This window comes from Panthera tigris, chromosome F3 (genome assembly GCF_018350195.1).
Source record: "Panthera tigris isolate Pti1 chromosome F3, P.tigris_Pti1_mat1.1, whole genome shotgun sequence".
NCBI classification, from domain to species: Eukaryota; Metazoa; Chordata; class Mammalia; order Carnivora; family Felidae; genus Panthera; species Panthera tigris.
The window spans coordinates 13,508,118-13,526,887 of NC_056678.1; the positions used below are offsets into that span (position 1 = coordinate 13,508,118).

An 18,770-nucleotide genomic window follows, 5' to 3' on the forward strand; every position below is an offset into this window, starting at 1 on the left:
GATGGGAGCCAGCGTACAAATCGTGGGCTCTCTCACCCCGGCTGGGCCCTGTGTCCTGCACTGGTCTTCAGGGCCCCGTGGCTGGGCCATCACGGGGGCGCTGCCTGGAAACTCACTTCTAGAAGCTGCTCTTCTTCCCTGTTATTTCCTTTTGCTTCCTTTCACCTCGCTCTTATACCGACGCCCCCCATACCTTCCAAGCGAGCCACTTGCCTCGTAAATTGTTGCCACGCGCCCCTTTGGTGAGATGGAGAGACTTTTCTTGAAATGTCCAAGAAGTACTTTGAAAGCAGATGGTATTGTCACATTTTGAAGAATTTTGAAACAACTTAAAAAAGCAATGTCGTTGTATCCGTGGCCGAACTCTAATGAGGTTTGTCTCTTTTCCTTGATTACAAAGCAACAGGGGTCACAACCCATATGTTAGCCGTGGATCTCACCTCTGGAGGCTCGATTAGGGAAGTACCTCAGGGTCCGGTTGTAAGAGTCTTGGCCCTCAGTGGCCCTCTAGCTTGGCCCACCGGGGAAGGACTGCGGCATATTTGTATTGCTCTGGGAAGAATCCGGTCCCTGTCCTGTGTCTTCCTCGGGGACGCATTTATAGGGTCAGTCAGCCAGGACGTTATTCGTGTAACCTCTTCTTCTTTGTTTCCCTCTCCCTCCTCACGCCCTCCTCTCCTCCCCATGCTGTTCCAGGTGTGGTTTCAGAACCGAAGAGCCAAATTCCGCAGGAATGAGAGAGCCATGCTGGCCAATAAAAACGCTTCCCTCCTCAAATCCTACTCAGGGGACGTGACTGCCGTGGAACAACCCATTGTACCTCGTCCTGCTCCAAGACCCACCGACTATCTGTCCTGGGGGACGGCCTCTCCGTACAGGTGAATGATTGGCCCGCCCTCCCTTGCTCTGCTTCCATGCGTTTCTCAGCGCTCGGTCACGTGCAAAGCTGCTTGTGCAGCTGGCTGACATTTCTTACTGGGTTAACCTCTTCAGAGACTTTCAACTTGCTGACACCCCCAGATTTTCACGGGAGCTTGCTAGTTGCCCCAGGAGCAGGGTTTGGGGCAGAAGAGAGAGGGGCAGGCCATCAGCAACCTTCTCTTGGACTCAGGAACTCTTGCAAAGGTTTCAAAGATGGGGAAGAATCTAAAAGAAAAGATTGATAAGCTATGCCCAGAGTCCCTTTTGCAACCACGCAGGAACAAAACTTGACTCCATTTCTAAATTTAAGAGAGATTGGTTTCGCCATGCTCGAGTAGAAATTTAACTTGGAAGGCTCTAAGTGTAGGCTCAAAGGCAAATTTCACAGTAAAACTGATTTTGAATCCAAACCAGGAAAGGAAGGAAAGAGAAAGGAAGGGAGGAAGGAAGGAGAGAGGTGAGGAAGGAGAATCCACAATCATCCCGATCACCCTCACGGCCACTGTCCTTGTCAGTAGGTGTGGACGTCTCATGATCTAAAATACCTTCCTGTTCTATTGCTAATTCTTACCTACTTACCTGAAGTTCTTTGGGGGTCGGTTTGTGGGTGTGGAGTCTTTAAAATTAAAAAAACAACAACAATGTATGATTTACGCTAAACTTTTATATTAAAAAGGTGAAAAGTTTTAAAGAAGCAACTAATAGAGTACTATTTCAATTTCTTGGAGAGGTTTTCAACCTCCTTTTATTACGCTGTTCAGGTTATTATGATACAGGTGAATGCTAGAGGGAAGTTGAGACGTGAGTGCCTGAGACATTGTCATTGATCCCAAGTGCCTTTCTTTGAACCTAAATCTGAGTACTCTTAGAAAACGGGTCAAGGCCGTGTGCGGTCTCTGGCCATTTGCAGTGGAGGAAGTATTCACAAATTCATTTATTGTCCATTTATTGGCCTTTTTATTGCTAAGGTTAATTAGTGGTTTAAGGAGAGGTCTTAAACTAATCATAGGAGATTATCTCCCAGCTAAAGCTGAACTCCTGATGTGAAATGCCACGTTTGCGAAATGTACAAATAATTTTCAAAAGTTGATGGTTTTAATCGAAGGATGAGGCCTCCCCTAAATGTTCTTTCTGTTCCAAATCAGTTCCTTGAAAGAAATGCCATAAATGTATTTGGGATTTTTTTTTTTAAATCCCCCATTGTGAAATCAGCCTGAATTACGTTGGTCTTAGAACTCAGACACCCCTATACATGGGAAATTGGAAATTTCTATCACTCTCCGATATAGTAAGCCTTGCTGATTGCCAGAGGTTAGTCACATCTGTATGTCTTACTTAAAACGTAGACTCTTTTCCCATAGGATTTACTAAAAACACAGTTTGGAGACCATTGTAAAGGCACGTGTTCTTTAATATTTTAAATAAGGGGAGGACTGCTTTGTCTCTCTGATAAATATTCGTAGCTCATAGACTCGCTACATGGCTTGGGAAATGGATGTGATTCAAAGCTCGATGTCTCAAGGGCTCTGGTTTGGATTTGGTCACAACCAGGAAATAGTGCTCCTTTTTCCGCCTGGGTCCCCGTTAGGAACTTTTCACCTCAGCTCTGAACAGTGCAGTTGGCTGCTGTGTTATCCTTGCCAGTGAGAGTCTAAGGGGACACTGCGCGGGTGGGGATGAAATCCTTCCTGCATTACTATTGGATTAGATCACCTGCACCTCAGCGGAAGCTCAAGTTCCTTTGCCTCCATCGTATGTATTTTGTATATGGGCATCTAACTGAAATTATTAACGTGCAGTTTGTGTGTGCCTTTTTGGGAAATGGTCTATTTTTATTTTGAAAGTTTATGGAGAAATAGTAGGTACATTTCAAAAAAACAAAACCAAACCATAATTCTACCATTTTTACATGACGAATTTGTTTATTTTTGCCATTAGAGCACAGTATTTTATATAGTGTAGCCTAGCCTACATATTTTTGTATTCTGCTGTTTTCATTTAAAATCGTATAAACTAGTGCTTTTTACTCATTTCATGGTATACTTTTATATAATTTTTCTCTTAGATACAGAATTTGTAAACAAAAAATAATTAAAAATTGCATAGACTCTGTTCATATTCTGTGTGAAGAATAAATTAATCTCCAGACAGAAGTAGAATGATGGTCTAAAGCAGTAATTTAATCAACCTCAATGTTTTTGACCCCATGTGGACTGAAGTGTTTCTATTTCGATTAATTTCTAACAGTGGCAAAGCTATTCTGTTACTCGGAGGTTTTTCTGCTATGTTCAGAACCAAAATACATTATGGTTTCACGTATTGAAGCTTGGTAGGAAATATGTCTTGTTTAGGAAACATAAAAGAGAAACACGTGACGAAAAGCGAAGGCAATGATAGACCTTTTGTGTTATAAAAAAAAATTAATGGGCTATTTCTGTTGGCACTATTATGTCAAGTTAGTTATCTCACGTGTGACATTCATTAAAAGGCATTTCTTTCGGTCAATCCTTGGAACGCGCCTGTGTGCGGCTCTGTCCTTGCTTTGGTTCCAAAGAAGAAACTGAACAGTGGCCCAAGTTTAAGGCTTCAGCAAGCAGAACGAGACCCAGTGCTCGTGATCTCTGTTTTGGTCCAACATATTAGGCCACATAACCATATTTTCATTCAAATTAAACCTTACGTTACGTTGGACGTAATAAAAACTAGAAGACCGGGAGACTGTGTGATCATGCCGTTTTGATTCAGGCTCGGTCTCAGATCGGTGCAGCCGAGAGCCACCTTCTGGGGTGTGTGAGCCTCCCCTCGGATGTGGCCTGGCCTTGCAACCCAGGGACAGTGAGCAGTTTGGCCAGGGGGGATGGTTCGCTGACTTCCGCGGCTCTCCCCTGGAAGAAGAGAGGAGGAAACCAAGACTCAAAGCAATTGTTTGCATCTGGGCAGAATTATGGGATGGGAAGCAGCCAACCCTTTTTCTTTCTGGGTGTCTTTTATATCCAGAGTGGCGGCTGTACAATTTATCATCCAAGCTGGGACACTTTTGAGAGTGAAAGGGGACCGCTGTGAATAGTTACACCAGGACAACAGGCGGAACCGGGACATATGGTTCATCCTATTTATAGCACGACATGGCCTTGTCCGTTCCCTTGAGCATGTTACAGGTGATGACGTCAGGCAGGCAACTGAGTCACCAGGAGGAGGCAAGCGTTCTCTGACGACACAGACACTACTGTCCCGGCAGGTGTCTTCTTTATCCACTCACAGCCGGTTGAGGGAAGCTTGTTTTTGGCACATGGGCCCGCTGCTTAGCTCAGATCTGTTTTCCGTAGGCGAAGGAGAGCTTGCACCACACCAGAGGTATTAAGACTCACTAGTCTAGCGGTGCTCTGCCTCCTGGGGAGCAGCGATCGACCAAATCCTAGGCTTTTAACTGTTATTTTCCGTGAAGTGGTCAAGAAGCCCCTCCCGGAGACATCCTCTCCTCTGGGAGGTAGAGAATGGCCTGGATCTGCGGCGCTGGGTCTGTGGTGCCCATTCCAGAGGGGGGGCTGGGCTTCACAGAAAAGTCGCGACAAGCGAAAGAGAGGCCAGCTATCCTTGTCCACGGCTCCCCTCCCCCGCCCTTCTCCTCCTCCCCCATTTGATCGTGGTCACGGTGCTGCCTGACATCCGCTGAACGCATTTGGCTCATTTCTCCCTTTCACGCTTTCAAAAATAGATCCTCGTCCCTCCCAAGATGTTGTTTACACGAGGGGCTTCATAACGGATTCTAACGGAAGACACTGAAAAGGTAACTTGTCAGTGGGGGAAGAGGGTGGCTGCTGCGGGGGCAGGGTTTCAGTGGGAATGAAGCGTGTTCGAGAAAGCGGGGCTTGCAGCTGTAGCAATGGCAGCAGTGAGGTCCTCAAGTCGGGGATACCCCCGGGAAACCAGAGCCGTGAGCATACGCGCCCCTCAAGCTAAGGGTAGTCTGATGGCCTGGAGCGGGGCTCCTCGAAGATCACTGAGCATGTGAATCACCCGGGAGCGTGTTACAGGGCAGACTCCTTCTGTGAGTCTGGAGCGGGAGTCGGGGTCTGCATCTCTAACGTGCTTCCACGTGGTGCTGATGCTGTCGACACCGGGTGTTCGATGACTGCTAGGATACGGGGCAGGGGTCCGAAGAACGGCGTTCTCATCCTGGCTCCTGCTCTTCCCCAGGCCAGTTGGATCATCGGTCCCTCATGCAGCCTTGCATCTAAGGTTGAGCTAGCAACGTTTCCCTACTGCGTATCTGCCAGGGGCGTTTGATTTCAGGTAGTCACTGTGCATTTCAAGCAGGAGATAAGAAAGTCCTTGAGACGAGAGAAAGACGCAAGGCTCCAGGTACAAAGACGTGTCTAGAAAGAACATTTAAAAATGGCAGAAGGCTCACAGAACCTTCAGTGCAAACTCCAGGCTCGCTTGCCAATGAACTGTGGTCCAAGTGTACCTACTGTAAGAGCCAAATGCGCCCTTAAAAAAAAATCAGCTCCTGAATTTTAAAAACGGAAATTAGAAATGCCTATTTAAGTCACAAAAGACGGTTTCCAAAAGGATTTATGGGGTCTCTCTTTTTAAGTAAATGTCCACAGGAAAGCTGGTATTGAGTTGTCTTAGACGGAGCAGGTCTACCTCTGTTCTTGCACGGACGAGAGGACAAGCCAGAAAGATGGTCTCCAACCTCCACACCTCGCAGACAGGGTCACACATGCCTCAAGCTCTACAGCCTTTGGAAAAAACCCTAAGCTGGGGAAACCTTAGGATCTCAGGATGACACATGGGCTTCTTGGGCTGACAGATTTGTCTTTGGGGGGAAATTTTCAACAGCTTGTCATCATTTGTCCAAAAGGGCCAAATAGAAAACAAAGTTAGAGTTGAAAATTGAGGCAGGTATTATTCTTCCCCCAGCGCTCCTCAACTGCTTTGTGATCTGTGGGACATAACACCACGGGTGATTCGAAAGCAGAGGGGCAGATGTCCATAAGTTTCCTGGCTTTAAAATCATACCGTATATAGAATTTTCCATGCTTCCTTGGTGTTTGGCAGTCACTCGAACACGTTCCTCCTCCCGACAACCTTTCGGGGTAGGTTGAAATGATCAGAAATGATTTGTCCCCAGTGCAAACAGAACTCGAACCCCGCTGGTGGTTAGCATTCTGCTGTCTGTGGCCGAGCTCCATCTGTTAGGAATCTCCAAATAAGGAGATGGAAAAATTTCAAGCTTGCTTCAATGTGTCAGGTCTGTGCAAGTCCCGGTGCAGATCTGCTGAGTCGACAGATGGGATACAAGCATTTCCTTTTCATCTCTAATTCCTCCATGCATTGTATTTGGCAATGCAGTTTCTTGGTCACAGACACAAAGAACATACATTCTTCAAACCTCAATAGAAATGATGCTTCAGCCAAATCCCATAAGCCCAGTCCCTGTACTCAGCTCATGTCTGCATCCTGTTAGAGGAGCAGGTGATTCTTAGAAGGCAGGACCAATGCGCAGGATCTCTCAGGGTTGCTAAGGAGGCTCTTGGAGTTGTCATGTGCTTTATCTATGCAAATCACTTAGTTTCTGTCTCACTTTCTAATCTCGGGAAGCTTGATCCTGTATAGGAACGAGCAGGTATTTTACCTTTGGAATGTGCCTATAAAATCTGTCGAAAATAGCTAACTATCCTCACTTGTTTCCGTCCTGTGAGAAAATGTTTCAAGGTTCCCTTTTCCTAATACAGAGCTTTATACGTTTTGATGACACGGAAAACAGGTGGTCACAAACAATCTTTCACTTTGGCGGCCGTTCAAGCCTCGCTTGCATCTGTTGTCACTTTAGGAAGCGGGTCCCTCCCCAGCTTACTTTTCAGGCTGTTTTTAAAGTATGACTAAGCTGCTCTAGAGTACCCACTCGCTAATTCTGTCTTCTCTGACCTGTCACAAGTCTTGCTTGCCACCGGGGTGTCAAAGGACTGTTCTCTGCTTGCCTCTATGGCTCTCTCGGTGCAAGTTGAGAAACGAGACCCATGTCAAACTACCGGAGGGAACACGGACTTGTAATTCTTTAGTATGTGCACAAAATCTCCCTATGGTCTCTACTTGCAGGATTATATATTCTAAACATTGGTTTAGAGGCCATGAAGTAAGACTGCCTCTGTTCTTTTGTCCTATTTCTTAGGGTTATGGAAGGTGCTGGAGTACGTTGAATCCATTTTTGAGAGTTAATAATTTTCCTAGACATTTATCAAGTGCAAATGTTATCATTTATTAAGCTCCTAGGGAATGGCAAAACTCGTTAGTATCAGCTGCTTTTTTGTCTTCAAGCCCCACTAACTTGAGGGCTACCTACAAGGCATCGTCAGAGTATCGCTAATACAGTGCTGTCCTTAGAATGGCACCACAGTACAGTCGGACGGGGGTACTTACTCAACTCTAGCAGCTCGGGCTGCCATTTAAGGGAAAATGTCCCAGTGCAAATCCAATTTCCAGTGTGACCAGTGCGACATACAAGTCTAATTTGCATTGATTTGGTTTTGAGATGGAAAGTGGACCAACATTCATCTCATTTGGGATGTTAATATCTGGCCCGCATTAGAGAATCTCGGTATTTCTAAGAGATGTGTTACCATATGAAGTCTTCAAACCAGACTGTCAGATGAAGTTAGTAAACTATGATGCAAGAATGGCAACAATGACTCTACAGTAGATGAAACTGAAGTCACAACTCTAGTAGACATTTCTAGAAAACAGTAGTAGCATCTTCAGTTAATGAAAATAATCCCCCAAGGTTCCAGTTCCCTTTGTCTGCTAAGGAAAATGGACCACACCTTTGACCATCAAAAAAGGAGGGAATCTCTATTAAATAGGACTTTGCTTGTCTAGAATCTCAAAGGCTGGAAAACAGACTCCTTGGAAAATTAGGTCAAGTGCTTAAAAATGCAATACTCTATGACATTCTACAATTTACCATCAGGGAAGGTTTTTCTTTATGTCGTCTCATAAAGTTTTAGCCTTCTGTTTTCAGAAGTCTTTCATTTTGACTCTCAGTGTTTAACAAATAATACAGATAACTCACCATTTCAGCTTCTCTCCTGCACATGTTAAATGGTACTTAGAACTGTCTTTAGGACTTCTCTCACAGAAACCCGGTTGATTTGGTTCACTTTATAATCTATAACTTAGGAACATTTCCCAAATTCAATTCTCTTTTCTTCACTATTTACATCTTTGATTTCACTGAAATCTTAGATTTCAGTATATCCTAGCAATTTCTTGAGTGTAAGATTTACAGGTTTGCTTAGATTTCTGGTAGGGTTTTGAATGGAAGCACGTAATTCATATAGGAATTGAATGATATGTGTATGGGTTTCGAAAACAAATGAGAACTTTGGGGATATTACTAAAAAAACCTTGCCCCATTTTAACAGGTTATTCTGATCATTTATCTCACTCCTAAGTGAAAACTACCTTAACTGGGGTCCCTTCTGCCTCATTCGGTAGACAGTGGTAGAGTGATGGTCTGTCGAGTAGGTCTAACCTGCACTGATATTTGTTCATTTTTTAACTATGAAAAGATATTTTTAATGGATCAAGAATATGCAATCATCAGCCCTTGCTTGATCAATGACACTGAGCAGGAATCAGTTTAATTATAGTAGCTATTTCTCAGTTATAAGACACACACACACACACACACACACACACCAGTGCTGTAAGGATTTTAAGTTAAGGATGTGCATTGCTGGAAAAACCTAGTGATCTGGGACTAATTACATTTCATTAACCTAATTTTCCTGGGTTAATTGCTAGTAACTGAAATAGGCTATTGTGAGTCTTGACTATAAGTCCTGACTATACGGTCTCCCAGATGAGTATTCATGATACGGTCTTTCTATTTGTAGAGTAGCTTTACTTTTTCTCTCTTTCTGGTCTGTCACTTGATCCCCAGAGCCACAAACTCCTGTGTGGCCGATAAAATTGCGCTGGAATGCAGGCAACAGCAAAGCACATGTCATTCCATTTATAAGTCTATCTCATTTCAGGCCTCAGTTGAAAAGGATTTTGCTAATCTTAGAAACATCTAGAAACATTTTCGTTTAATTAACATGAGCTCCCTTTTAACTGTTTAGTACACAGTAATGAATAATTTACATTCAAGGCTAAGAAAGCACTGCTTTTTCCTTTAAAAGAAATTCATGGATGCAATTAGCAAAAAAAAAAAAAACAAAAACAAAAACCCAAGTGCACATTTCTGTCTAGTTGTATTTCTAGGTTTTTAATTACAGTCTCTGACAATGTGAAACAACTTCAGGTTTTTCTCCAGAATAAGGACAGAGGGAAATCGTTACCCCCGAGGTCAGGGATCCTGAAACCGGCTGGAGCCTCTGCTGGTGTATCTAGGGGATTTCAACATTTCCCAAATAACTGACCCAGAAGACATCGTGAGCTTCTCACGTACTTTTGAGAAGAAGCTATAAAATCAAGCCCAGTCGGGATAAGAAGCTCTTGATTTGGCTATACTTAGCGCCACTCACCAATCAAGAATGGGCTGCTGAACTGGTTCTCAAGTACACTATTTAATATGGTATTCACTGATTACCTAAAATGTGTTAGAATTAAAGGCCGCTACTCAAAGCGAAGAGGACAAAATGCCCTTTAGTTCCTTTTCAAGTGCCTGCTTCTCTGGCTCGCCGCTCCCCCAGGCTGGCGATGTAAGCAGGAAGAGAGATTCAATACTGTTTCCATTGGTCGGCTGACGAAACACCTGCTATTCAACATAAGCAGCTTTCTTCTCTCACCCCAGAAATAAATGATTACTCACCGTGTCCAACACAGCAGATACCTCTCCCTGCCCTGTTTCACTCTCCCCACTCTCCCCTGCCCTTCCAAACACTTTCCCAAGTGCCTTAGACCAATGAGATCTGGGGCTGTAAGTAAGGGACCTCAGAGGTCATTCATCCGACCCACCTGCCCCCACCTGCCCCGCGCTGAGAATTGCATCCATCTGGGGCACAGACTTGCAGCTTCGTGAAACTAATGCCTGTTATTCTCCCTGCTCTCTCCTTTGTCCCTACAGCGCCATGGCCACTTACTCTGCCACATGTGCCAACAATAGCCCTGCACAGGGCATCAACATGGCCAACAGCATTGCCAACCTGAGACTGAAGGCCAAGGAATATAGTTTACAGAGGAACCAGGTGCCAACAGTCAACTGAGGAAAAAAAAAAAATAATTAAGCAGGCCTAAGAAGAAATCAAAAACCATAAGACACCTATCCTGCTCTGTCATTTCTTCATCTGCTGGAAAAAAAAAAAATCAATAAAAACAAACAAACCAAAAACCTGAACTAAAATATTGGGACCATGGCAGAGAAAAGCAGGAGAGGAGCAAAATGAAAATTAGTTAACCAATGTTTCTCCTCCCTCTGGGATACCACCACCACTTGTTTCTGTGTGTGTTGATTTTGTTTTTCCTTCTATTCATGCGCTTTGCTTTAATATACTCCAAGCTTCTTCAGTTAGGTTCAGTCCACCCACCCCCATGATTGTATGGGTTAAAAAAAAAAAACCTACAGCAACCAAAGAAATCGTATATATATTCAGAATCATTGTCTATAGTCTCCTCAGTGACCTGTTTGAACTTCAGTGCCTTACCCTTTTCTTCTTCCCAGTTCTCTGTATAGAAGCTCTGGAAACTTCTGGAAAGCCAAAGTCTTTCTGCAGAATCTGTGCCAGATACGATTTCCTTTCTCGTTGTCTCCATCTCTGTTGGTCACGGTACGGCTTTTCCATCAGCTACTGTTAACCACATCTGGCCACTGGCTTGTCAGATCCACTGCGATTGGCTGTGTCTGGCTAGTTCTAAGCTCTAAGCTGTAGATCTAAGCTCTACTTACTATAAGCTATAGATTTAAGCTCTAAGCTGTAGACGATAATATCACCATCACCACCGTCCCTCACCCCCATCCGAGCAGTCAGCCACATTAAGTTAAAGATATTTGTTGTTTCTGAATGATTTGCTGTCACGGGCTATTTGTTAAAAGAAATATATTTCACTTGAGAGAGGGAGAGAAATTTCTCTAGGAAAACAGAGACTGAGTTGTGAAAAGGCATGGCCTACATCTCTTTAGTGCCTTAAGGGTAGTCAGATGCACACTTATATATATATACTGTATATATTTATATATTTTATATATATATATATATAAAATATTCTTGCAAGCTTGAGTTTGCAAACTCAAACACCACAAAAAGCAAGTTTCACGCCGTCACCACTGTCCTTATCTCTACAGTGATGAGATGTTTTTAGGGATCTTGTTTCCTTTCTTTCTCTACACACAATTCTCATCAAGGCCACAGAGCAACTGATAAGGCATCTGTTTGAGAACAGGTCTCATTTTCACATTTGGGCTTCAAATAAATCAGAACCTATTTGAGGCTCTGACAGTGTTCTTGAGTTTGGAGTCTGAGCTCCGGTGGAATGGGGATAGATCCTGGTACACCTCATGGGAATTATGCTCAGAGGATGGAAAGCCATGTACTTTTCCGCCTCTCCACTCGACAGGAATCTGAAAGGCCATGTTTAAATGGGATACTTAAAGGCTTGTCTAAGTTCCAAAAATGGAAAAGGCCACTGTGGGCCATTCTTTTTCTAATACAGTATTTTGAAATAAAGTTTAGTGCCTAGGGCTGCGAGCCAGGACTGACCTGTCTTTGTTTCTTTCTTTTTGTCTCCAGCTGTGCTTTGGTAACTTGTCAGGTGGACTAGACCAAACTACACCACCGTGCTGTGCCTCAGTTTACCTTTTTTGTAAAAATGGGTTTAACAATACTTACCTACCTCACAGGGGTGTTGTGAGGCTCCTTTCGTTTGCTCCTTCATTCTTTCCTGTATTTTCTCTTTGTGCAGCACTTTGTAGCCAAAAGTACACAACGTTAATGGAAAGATATGGTACCTGGAAGCCTCGTTTCCTAGCAAGGAAATGCTACCTTGCCGTAAATACTTAACAGCCTCGTATTTGGAAATGAGAAATAGGTTTATACTTCCAGACCTCTCAAAAATCACATCACTTGACCAAAGACTAATGTAAGATGCACAGAACAGACATATTCTCGACCTATTTTTATTCCTGACCAGGTCGGTTCCAGTAATCTTAGTTGTCAGTAATTAAAAAGCTTTAGATTGGCTTTGGCCAAATACGCCAACTCTGAATGACAGGCAAGGACTAAGATGCACTTTCCTCACACGTTTGCCACCCCTTCCACCTGTCACCTTGAGTGAATGGTGGTAGTTTTTTCAGCCAAACAGCCACCGATCTGAAAACATATTTTGAATGTTGCTTCTGTACTTCTTTTCACAATGAGAAGGAAGCCCATCTTATACATTTTGCTTTCACCAACTGATCCCCTCTTCTTTTAATATAACTATTAAACAGATGTTTTATGTAGGCTGGCTGAACACCACATATTACTTGCTTCCTAAAGAGTCCCTCGGTGAAGTCTTCTGTCCCGCTAGCTGCTGTGGATTCTCAAGATTCAAAGGAACGGTGTGGTCCAACAGATTAAAACATTCTTTGTGAAATCCGAGTACAATCCGAGACATTGGCGAACTCTTGGAGTTTGGACTTTGGGGAGAAGAGCCACAAGTGTGTTTGGGTGATAGTGCAGGGAACAGAAATCACACACGACAAGATGTTGCTGGATGGGGGAGTCTTCGAAGAGGGTGTAAAGGGATAGAAGGTCCTGTGAAACAAAGTCATTTGAAGCTTTCATCCTGACACCCGTTTTCAGCGGTGCACAGAAAACCCCAAACCCCAAACCCAAATGCTCTGTGAAACTGGGAAGTTTTACTACTAGAGCCTGGGAAGCGATGTCTGAGAATGTCCGAGATTAACGATGTCTGAGAATATCCGAGAATATCCGAGATCAGCCATAGGAGCTTTCATTGATAACGAAAGCATCTGTTATTTAAGCACCTGATCAAGAAGTATACACATGGGACAAGCACTCAGTATTGTTCATTTATTATTGATTTTTTTTAAGGTAGAAGTTGGATATCTGATTTAGAGAAGTAGCCTTTTGGCTCCCAAGCCAGGTCTCAAGAGAGGGTCTCGGGACCACAAAGTCCCAAGGCATACATACCCCTGTTCCTCGCCATCATTATACCCAGGTGCAGATAATGCGTACCAACTATCTGTGTCCCCAGTCCCTCCCCAAATGAGATGCTGATTTGTAGGATACCTGGCAGGTTAAAATTAACCAGAGAAGGTGATTGAATAAAAAAAAGGGAATGACACTTAGGGTATAAAGATCTCATAAGAAATGTAATATGTAAATTATATCTTGCTTTATGATGTAAAATATACATTGTTTGCGCTAGAATAGAAATGATTCCTTTTCAATAAAAAGAAGAAGGATACTACTGTGTCGTCTTTTGTTACGTACATTTGAGTCTGCTGATTGTTTTCTCTTCGAATTTCAAAAATAGATCTGCTGGGGGGCGCCTGAGTGACTCAGTGGGTTAGCATCCGACTTCGGCTCAGGTCACGATCTCGCGGTCCGTGAGTTCGAGCCCCGCGTCGGGCTCTGTGCTGACAGCTCAGAGCCTGGAGCCTGTTTCAGATTCTGTGTCTCCCTCTCTCTCTGACCCTCCCCCGTTCATGGTGTCTCTCCCTGTCTCAAAAATAAATAAATGTTAAAAAAAAATTAAAAAAAAAAAATAGATCTGCTGGGACCTAAGATTACATGCAGGAAAGAGTGAAGGTAAGAGGGATTTGTAGGCGAGAACTTTGATTGGAGTGTGATAGTGTTTCCTCAAAAAGGAAAAGAATCTATTCCTCTAAAGCAAGGACAATGGTAGGAGGGACAGGGGGCCTTTATTGGTATAATGGGTACGTGTAAAGTGGAACTTTTATGGGAGTTCACTTATTTTTTACCCACCACTTTAGCGCTCACAATACCAGCTGACGGATGACAAAACAGACAAAATACAAAGCACAGACTTTCATTTTAGAGTACAGAAGCAACAGGGCAAAACTTCTTAGGCAGCTGCTCACTGTGTTTCGCGCTGGGTGAATGGGCCTGGGAGGGAACTAGAAAACCAAATTGGGAGACATGGGTTCTGTGTTCATACAAATTAACCATGAACCAAGGTATGCAACAGTCCAAGACGGTAAGCGCCTGTGTCAAACAAACAAATAGTGTAGACGGGAGTCCAGGAGAGGGAGAAAAAACAAAACAAAACAGCGAGCTCCAGTGGCTGAGGGTTTCTCGGAGGACCTGGCTTGTTTCATCAGCGAGCGCTGAGAGGAGAGGAGATGTTGTTGGCCTTTCAAGCCCGGGAGTAGAGATGGGATGAAGACGGGGACACAGAAAGGAGGAATCTGTGTTCAGGGACCATGGCAAGATGGGCCCAGATGGAACGGAGGGTTTGTTGTGAAGCTGAATGGAAGAAAACGCTGGAGATTGAAACCGAGTCTTCATCTTGCAAAGTATTGTGTGTCAGGGCAGAGGCATTTGGAATTTTGCTCAGGCCACAGAAACCCATTGGAAGTTATCAATCAGGAAAAAAAAAAAAAAAAAAAAAAAAAAAAGGAGGTCATGCAAAACAATACAACTTTAGCAGGATCCTTGTGGCCAAAGAATGAAGCTATTCCAGAGCAGAACAGGAACGAGAAGCAGAAAAACAGCTGGGGGGCGCCTGGGTGTCTCAGTCGGTTAAGCGTCCGACTTCAGCTCAGGTCATGATCTCATGGTTCATGAGTTCGAGCCCCGCATCGGGCTCTGTGCTGACAGCTCGGAGCCTGGAGCCTGCTTCGGATTCTGTGTCTCCCTCTCTCTCTGTCCCGTCCCCCACTCACATTCTCTCTCTCTCTCTCTCTCTCTCAAAAATAAATATTAAAAAAAAAAAATTAAAAAAAAAAAAAGAAAAAAGAAAAACAGCTGGGGCGGGGCGGGGGGTGGAGCCAAAAAGCAAAGGTTGAATAGGACACGTCTTGCAAAGAAAGAATCAATAGGATCTTGTGGCAGGAAAGAGAGGTTAGATGATACTGGTTTGACACCTGGGAACCAGGACAATGAATCCCTCGGTGGACAAAACTGACAACCCAAGAGAAACAGGAGAGACCCAGTGACAGAGGACAATAACTGCAGTTTTAAGCGTGTGACTGAACTTGAGAACCAACATGTCAGTGTCCAGTAAGTGAAGATATGCAAGTAGGGCTTGAAGGCAAGGTCACGAATGGAGATGGAACCTTGGGATTCATCTCTAAGGAGGTGAGTTCTTCGAGAAGAGAGAGCATCGTCACCGTGCTCAAATCATGCTTCTGATAAATGGTCTTTGGAAGTCTAGTGGACGCTTGTACAATGCGTGTTTGAATTGCGTGGGACCACTGATATGTGGATTTTTTGATAGTCCAGTGTTGTAAATGTGTTTATTCTTCCTTATGACTTTCTTAACAACGTTTTCCTTTCTCTAGCTGGCTTTATTGTAAAGATACAGCATATAATACATATCCAAAATTTGTGTCAATAGGCTTTTTGTGTTACTGGTCGGGCTTCTGGTCAAGAGTAGGCTATTAGTAGTTAAGTTCTGGGGGAGTCAAAAGTTATACATGGATTTTTTATTGTACCGGGGGTTGGCGCCCCTCACCCTTAGGTTATTCAAAGGCCAACTGTAGTTTCAACCCAGGGAGGAAGCTTATACTTTGCAGAACATCTACAGTTGGAGAGAAGGCTATGGAAGACAATTTACAAGGAGCTGTTTGAGAAATAGGGGAAGATTATCTTGTTTGTTATCCCAGAGTTGAAAAAAGAGGAATTGTCAAAGAGAAGGGAATGTTCAATATGCTCAAATGCTGTAGAGCAGACCAGCTTAACCGGGGATGTAGGAAAGGCCATTGGCTGCATGATTTTCTAGAGTACAGTTTACTACGGTGCCGGAGGAAGAAGGTGCCTTTTGACAAGTCAGGGTAAGAATAAGCATTTCAGAAAAACCAGAAACAGCGGCTTATAGGCCCCTTGCTTGAGACATGCTGGCACTGAAAATTTTTTAATAAGGATTCTTTCAGCTGCAGGTGGCAGAGACCTACCACCCGGTTCAAATTACAAGGGATTTTATTTAAAGCCCCCTAGGGCTGCTCCCCGAACCCAAAGTATTGCTGGAGCCCAAGCAGCTCCTGAGATCCCAGATCCTGGAAGAAGGCCCAAGTCCCTAGATCAGGCAAGAGCCGCACAGTTTGTCCTGGCATCCATGAGCACTCTTCTGACTGTGCCCCTCTCCTGGGCAACGAGTCTGCAGGGCCAACTGGACGTGCCCACCTGGAACCTGCACTCCTTATTGCAGACCATCCTTCAGGCACTTGGGATTTAGAATTCCCTGCTCAATCGTCTGAGCCCATTTTCAGGCCCCTGTGAACCAATGTTTGTGTGGGTCAGGATGCGCAGACGAATCTGGGATATGCATAATGCAGTTGCCCCCTTTGTATGTGCAGGTCTGCTTTTGGTGCTGGGTGGGTGGATGGGAAAAGAGAAGTGGACAGGCCGCAGGCTGGCTTTCGAGAGTCAGAACGTCCCCACACTGCCGTGTTCTGGAAAGGAACCCCAAATAGTTTGAGAATTCTACATATAGCTTGAATTTCCGGGTCACTGCGAAAGTATGTTCATTAAAATAGGAGGGTAGAACAGAATTTGTTGAACGGTTTGTTAGGTCGATTTATAACAAATTTATGGACGTGAACACGCGGACTTTCATTTGTCCCCGGGGCCCAGACGCTGCTCTAGTGTCCCCAGTGGATGGCTGCCATACACCTTTTTTAAAGCTCTGTCTTTTGGGTCACTTTCTGGAGATTCCATGAAACAGAAACCCATGCCAGAAATCTTGTTGAGATGTAATTCTTGAATGTGAATCCCTTCTGGCCTCACTTTGTTTTTCCCTCTTAGAAACAGGACAGAGCTCTGCTCACCCAAGACCTCAGTTTGAAAGCCTCTTTAGTCCTCGACCCTTGAGACAGGGTGGCAGCAGAGTTTTGGACAGTTCCTGAGCCCTTTATCCTTAGCAGCATCTCCATATATGATGCTTTGTGGTGAATGGGGGTGGGGGGGAGCTTGACACATTGTTTCAGGCTAATGGGGAGAAGGGACCGAGAAAGAACACTTGCGGTCATTTCTCTGCCCTATGCTTCTAAGCCCTTATATCTTCCACCGTGTCTCAAACCTCCCGACTCTGCTTGAAAAACGAGTTTACTATTGTCTGACCCTTGGGAGTCTGGGAGATTTGGGATTGGGTAGAGATCCTCCCTGTTCCATGAAGTGCCTCTGGTCATCTGCTTCTAGATTTCAAGGCCTGTAACAGATAATGCTCCACTTATCAGTTTCTATATTGTCAAGCACCTTTCAGTTGCAAGTGGCAGAAACTCAACTCTAATTAGGCTGAGATGGTTTCATTAGGGGACTTGTTAGATGGGTAGGGGTGGTCAAAGAACAAAAGGAGGGGCTATAGGAACTAGGGTAGCTCTGAGAACCTCGGGCGCTAGAACTGAGACTTGACATGGTCAGAACTCTCTGTCTGCCTCCCATCTCCGCAGGCAAGTTTTCTCCACGTAGCAGGCTACCATCGTCCATTTCACTTTGGAGAAAAGATCAGAGAAACAAGCTCCTGTTACAAAAATCCTGAGGGTGGATTCTAGGGTCCTGAATTGTTCTGTGCACAGCCATGATCCAGTCACTGTGTCCTGCAGGTGGAGGCGTACTGTGCATCCGGACCAGGGTGTCTGCCTGTATCGGGCACCAACACATCTCCTCTTGTCCCCATCTCTAGTTCTAGGCTCTACCGCAGCATTTGGCCCCCAGGGGACTTCAACCTCGGAAGCCATGTTTTAAAGATGGTAAAGCAGCAGAACCTGGGATCCTGAAAAGTGACTGCAGGAAACAGAGCTGCAACCTTGCTGACCAGGAACCATCTTGGCGTGTTATTTGACAGAAAAATAAAGTTCTATCATGTTTAATCATTATACAACCAGGTCTATTTGTTACTGCAACCTAGCCCAACCTAACTAATACACCTCCTTCCTCTCTCTTCTCTCTTACTCTCCTTTGTTTCCTTCCTTCCTCTCCCCCTCCCTCCCTCCCTTCCTTCCTTCAGCCCATCCCTCCTTCCTTCCTTCCTTCCTTCCTTCCTTCCTTCCGTGCTTCCTTCCCTTCTTCCCTCCTTCCTTTCATCCTTCTTTCCTTCCTTTCTCCCATACTACCTGCATTTCAAGATGCTTGTTGTAACTCATAGACATGGCTCTCAATGACCACACACTCTAATTCTCCCACCCTGGACATTTAAATATTATATAATATAATATTATATATTATATTATATCATATTATATATTATATTATATTATTATATTATATATATAATAATATATAATAATATATATAATATTACATATATAAATATTATATAGTTATATAGCATCTTGTGCCTTTTGGATTACCCCTAATAAAGTAATTGGATGCAATAGTAAATGAATACATGAAATAACACTGTTAACACTGCCAATAAATTAACGCCTGATGCTCTGGACTTCCTAGAAAATGTTATTCTAGTTATAAAAAAGGAGATTCCTGAAAGGAAGATAGCCAGGTCATCTACAAATTGAAGGCATCTGAAAACTACTTCTTAGAGTCATATTATTTATTTGCTTAGTGTCACTCAGTTAAGAAGAGGTAAATCAAGGCTGGCAAAACCAGACAGCTAGAGAAAGTCACCCATGTGTACAGGAAGACGTGAACGAAAATGTTCATTGCAGAATGGCTTGTCATAACAAAATTTTGGAAACAAATGAAATGTCCATCAACGGG

At 44.0% G+C, this 18,770-nt stretch overlaps 1 protein-coding gene across 4 annotated transcripts in view; it reads left to right on the top strand.

The window, feature by feature from the left end:
• The window catches only part of PRRX1 (paired related homeobox 1), a 78,981-nt gene extending 61,051 nt beyond the window's left edge, over nucleotides 1-17,930 (top strand). Inside the window, exons 3-5 of one of the 4 annotated variants that reach the window (XM_007088718.2) lie at nucleotides 697-878; nucleotides 4,637-4,708; nucleotides 17,737-17,774. In XM_007088718.2, coding sequence (XP_007088780.2) covers nucleotides 697-878; nucleotides 4,637-4,691 — 237 coding nt within the window. In that variant the 3' untranslated portion in view covers nucleotides 4,692-4,708; nucleotides 17,737-17,774. Of the gene's footprint in view, nucleotides 1-696; nucleotides 879-4,636; nucleotides 4,709-9,997; nucleotides 13,339-17,736 lie in introns of those variants that run through there. The other 3 variants (XM_007088717.2, XM_007088716.3, XM_007088715.3) reach the window with 3 other exon arrangements.
• Nucleotides 17,931-18,770: the final 840 nt, after the last annotated feature.